This window comes from Fonticula alba, assembly GCF_000388065.1.
Source record: "Fonticula alba strain ATCC 38817 unplaced genomic scaffold supercont2.23, whole genome shotgun sequence".
NCBI classification, from domain to species: Eukaryota; order Rotosphaerida; family Fonticulaceae; genus Fonticula; species Fonticula alba.
Genome location: NW_009242993.1, coordinates 41,017 through 45,611, shown reverse-complemented (window position 1 = coordinate 45,611; position 4,595 = coordinate 41,017). Strand labels below are relative to the sequence as shown.

The window sequence follows — 4,595 nt, the reverse complement described above, 5'->3', positions numbered from 1 at the left end:
CTGCCCTTCACCTACGACCCGGAGGAGGTCGAGTAAGAAGGCGCCCGGTTGTGGCCATGCGACTGGCTGGCCCTCTTCCCCCCCCCCCCCCCCCCGATGTGTCCCTCCTCGTTCGAGTGGGGGGGTGCCTATGGCGGGCGGGGGGATAGTGTGGGGAGTGGTGGTATATTCCTCCCCCCCTCGGCATTGCTTCTCGCCGCCCCTCTTGTGCTCCCTCACCGTGTATTCATGCAGGCGCGCGCGCGCCTCGCGATGCGGCCGGAGGCACGAGGGCGGGCAGAGGATCGGGCCGAGACCCCAGCGGATGCGTCTCTCCTGTCCTCTCCGCCGCCGCCGCCGCGCCCCCCCCCTTTCCCCCTCGATGTAGGCGGACACCTCCCTCCCCTCTCAACAATATACTTTTCTTCTTCCTTTGCCGGTGTGTCTCCTGGCCTCCTTCTTTCTGCGTGTATTTTTTTTTCTGTGTCCGGGCACGGGGGGGGGGGGGACATGATCGAGAGTCGAGCAAAGGGCGCTGCCAAGAGTGGCGCGGAGAGGGGCTGTGCCGGGCCCGGGCCCCGGTGGCGCCGCTGCCCCGGGGCCGCTTGGCCCGGCTTCATGTAAAAATACATACATATATATATCGGTGTGTGGGGATACCCAGGTGGTGAGTTTCGTGCCTTGTCCGGCATCCCGGCCCTCACACTGAAGAGCGGGGCATCTGAGTCGGATGTTCCCACCATGGAGACAGCATCACAGTCCCCCTCGCGTCGTGCCTTCGCCGGGCATCCAGTCCCTCCCCTCCGTCTCCTCGCCATCACCGCCTCGTCGTCGGTCTCCCCCGCCCCCCTCTGCCGTTCTTCCTGGCACTTTGCACGGCCATGGACATGCTGTGTCCTGCATGCGGGGCAGTTCGACCTGGCTGCGCCTGCCAGTGCCTGCTGGGGCTGATATCAACCGGGGATGCGCGATTGGTGGACTTCGCCCCGCGGCAGGGCCCTCTTCGCAGCCTCCGGGCCTCGGCCACACCGCTAGCCTCCTTGCAGCAGTACCTCTGGCTGATGACAGACTTCCTGGCGGCCACATTGCGCAGCACTCTCGGTCCTCACCTGGCAGCGAGGGCCCCCGCTCCCCCGGCAATGCCGGTCCGTGGATCGGCATCGCGGATCCGTGTCCGCTTCGGGCCGGGGCTTGAGGCGCACTGGACGCCAGATGATGTGCGCTCCATTCCCCAGGGACTGGCCTTTGCCGAGGTGCTGGCATCTTTGTCCGGATGCGCTGGCGACTTGTCCCCGGCCGGGCCGCCCGGTGTAGGGGTCATCACCCACTCCCTCTCGTTGATACTTGGCATCAACGGCGCCCTGTGTCGTTTCGCGGCCAGCGGGGCCGGCGATGCACACCAACATCTGCGCCATGCGTTAGCCCTTGTGCGTCTTCCTCCCCCCCCCCGCGTTCCTTTTGCCGCGTTGATTCGGGCCCTTCGGCCGGGTCTTCGCCAAAATAAGGCCCAGCATGGCGCCCCTCGGTGCGGGCAGCCCCTACTAACGCCGAAGACGAAACCCCTCTCCCCTTTCCCCTCCGCCTTCTTCGTCTTTCACCTCTTTCCACTTTCGCGCAGGACTCCTCCCCAGTTGCCGCGCGTATTGGAGCCGTCCCAAAAATAGCCCGCGTGGAAGTTTCAGTCTCGGGCCAGGGCTTCCCCCCGGCCTCTACTCTCCCCTCCACCATGTCCGGCTTCCCTGAGTCCACCAATGTGGAGCCCGGTACCGGTGTCTTCCGCAGCGAGGAGATGCAGCTGATCCAGCTCATCATCCAGACTGAGGCCGCCCGGTCCACCGTCCAGCAGCTTGGTGAGCGTTCGATCATCCAGTTCCGGTATGTTTTCTTTTTTCGAGTTTCTGCGCTTCCTCCTGTCATCTGCCCCTCTTGCTGCTGCTGCTGCTGCTGCTGCCTCTGGCCCTGTGGTTGTGGCTGACACACATGCGCCCCTGCCGGCTGGTCATCTCTTCCGGGTCACCTCCTCCCCGCCTCCCAGTGACATGAACCCCGAGGTCAACGCCTTCCAGCGCACCTACGTCCAGAACATCCGCCGTTGCGAGGAGATGGAGCGCCGCATCCGGTTCCTGGCCACCCAGCTGACCCGCCTCGGCATTGAGCCGCGCCCGGTCGAGGATGAGTTCACCATCCGCTCGCACTCGGTGTCCCTGGCCGAGATTGACGAGCTGGATGCCATCCTCGTCGACCATGAGGCCAAGGTCCGCCAGCTGAACCAGAACGAGGAGACCATCCGCCGGAACCAGCGCGAGCTCATCGAGCTGGCCACCGTCCTGCACCACACCTCGGATGTGCTGGAGTCCACCTCTGGTGGCATTGGTGCCAGCCCCCACGAGCATCTGTCCATCAATGGCGGCCGCGATGCCGGCGCCACCAGCGGCTCGTACCAGCCCCTGTCCTCCACTGCCGAGGACCCGTACCATGACCTTGAGCATGGGGCCGGCGCGCATGCTGGCTCCAGCGCCGGTGGTGCCGATGCCGTCACCATCGACTTCGTGTGCGGCATCATTCCCCGCAGCAAGGTGTCCATCTTCGAGCGTGTTCTCTTCCGCGCCCTGCGTGGCAATGTGCACACTCGCATCGCCGATGATGACTCCCACCTCGAGACCGAGGAGCTCCAGGAGGACAATGCCGGCTCGTTGACCGGCGCCGAGGGCGACGACGCCTCCAATGCCAGCCCGGCTGACGCCCTCAAGAGCGTCTTCGTGGTCTTCTCCCATGGTCTCCATGCTCAGGAGAAGATCATCAAGATCGCCGAGAGCTTCGAGGCCCGGCTCTACAACTGCCCTCGTTCGCGCTCGGAGCGCGAGCAGCTGCTCCAGCAGATCGAGGCCCGCCGCTCGGACATGGGCAAGGTCCTGACCCAGACCACCGCCCACAACCGCCGGTCCTTCCTCAGCATCGCCGAGTCGATTTCCCTCTGGGCCGAGCATGTTCGCAAGGAGAAGGCCACCTACCACCTGATGAACATGTTCAGCCATGACATGTCCTCCCGGTGCCTGGTGGCCGAGGGCTGGATGCCGAAGACCGCCATGGGCGCCCTGCAGGTGGCCCTGGACCGGGGCACCGCCGCCGCCGGCACCAATATCCCCTCGGTGGTCAACATCCTGACCACTCGCGAGAAGCCGCCCACCCACTTCAACACCAACCGCTTCACCGAGGGCTTCCAGGCCATCGTCGATGCCTATGGTATTTCCACCTACCGTGAGATCAACCCGGCTCCCTTCTCCATCATCACCTTCCCCTTCATGTTCGCCGTCATGTTCGGTGATCTGGGTCACGCCGTCATGATGACCCTCGGTGCCCTGTTGGTGTGCATCAACGAGAAGAAGCTGGTCTCCTGGAAGCAGAATGAGCTGCTGTCCAATGTCTACTTCGGTCGTTACATCATCCTGCTGATGGGTCTCTTCTCCATCTTCACCGGTCTCATTTACAATGACATCTTCTCCAAGGGCATGCCGCTGTTCAAGTCCGGCTGGGCCTTCCCCCCCAGCGACCCGAATGGCTCGGTGGTCGGTACCTTCACCGGGCACATTTATGCCATCGGTCTGGATATCGGCTGGTTTGGCTCCGACAACTTCCTCATCTTCTCCAACTCCTACAAGATGAAGATGTCCATTGTCCTGGGTATTGTCCACATGTCGGCCGGTCTGCTGCTGTCTCTCTTCAACCACCTGCACTTCAAGCGCCGCCTGCATGTCATCAACGAGTTCATCCCCCGGGTGATCTTCCTGTTCTCCATCTTCGGCTACCTGCTGGTGTGCATCATCCTCAAGTGGGCCACCGACTGGACCAATGCCGAGCCGCCCTCGCTGCTGGATCTCCTGATCTTCATGTTCCTGTCTCCCGGCCGTGTTGATGCCCCGCTTTACAGTGGCCAGTCCACCGTCCAGGTGATTCTCCTGATCATGGCTCTGCTGGCCGTCCCCTGGATGCTCATCGTCAAGCCGATGATCCTCAAGCGCCGCTATGCCCCGAAGCCCGGCAGCCAGTCCGACTACTCGTACCTGCCCAAGAGCACCGACCACAGCCTGGAGGGCGAGGAGGATGACCACCATGTCGAGGACAGCCTGCTGGCTCGCATGCAGGCCGACCCGGATCTGCACCTTGATGGGGATGAGTTCAACTTCGGCGAGGTGATGATTCACTCCTCTATTCACACCATTGACTTCGTGCTCGGGTGCATTTCCAACACCGCCTCCTACCTGCGTCTGTGGGCTCTGTCTCTGGCTCACGCCCAGCTGTCCGAGGTCCTGTGGACCATGACCCTCGGCAACGGTCTCAACGGCACCGCTGACTCCACCTTCATGTATGGTGCCATGCTGGTTGTCTGCTTCGCCGCCTGGCTGTGCCTGACCATTGCGGTGCTCATTTGCATGGAGGGTCTGTCGGCCTTCCTGCACGCCCTGCGTCTGCACTGGGTCGAGTTCAACAACAAGTTCTTCGAGGGTGCCGGCCACAAGTTCCTGCCCTTCACCTACGACCCGGAGGAGGTCGAGTAAGAAGGCGCCCGGTTGTGGCCATGCGACTGGCTGGCCCTCTTCCCCCCCCCCCCCCCCCCC

General features: G+C 63.4%; 1 protein-coding gene across 1 annotated transcript in view; it reads left to right on the top strand.

Moving 5' to 3' along the window:
• Positions 1 to 671: 671 nt before the first annotated feature.
• H696_06172 (hypothetical protein) overlaps positions 672 to 4,595 on the top strand; it is a 6,707-nt gene continuing 2,783 nt past the window's right edge. The window contains exon 1 of the mRNA XM_009499914.1: positions 672 to 1,406. Coding sequence (XP_009498189.1) covers positions 861 to 1,406 — 546 coding nt within the window. The 5' untranslated portion in view covers positions 672 to 860. The remainder of the gene's footprint in view (positions 1,407 to 4,595) is intronic.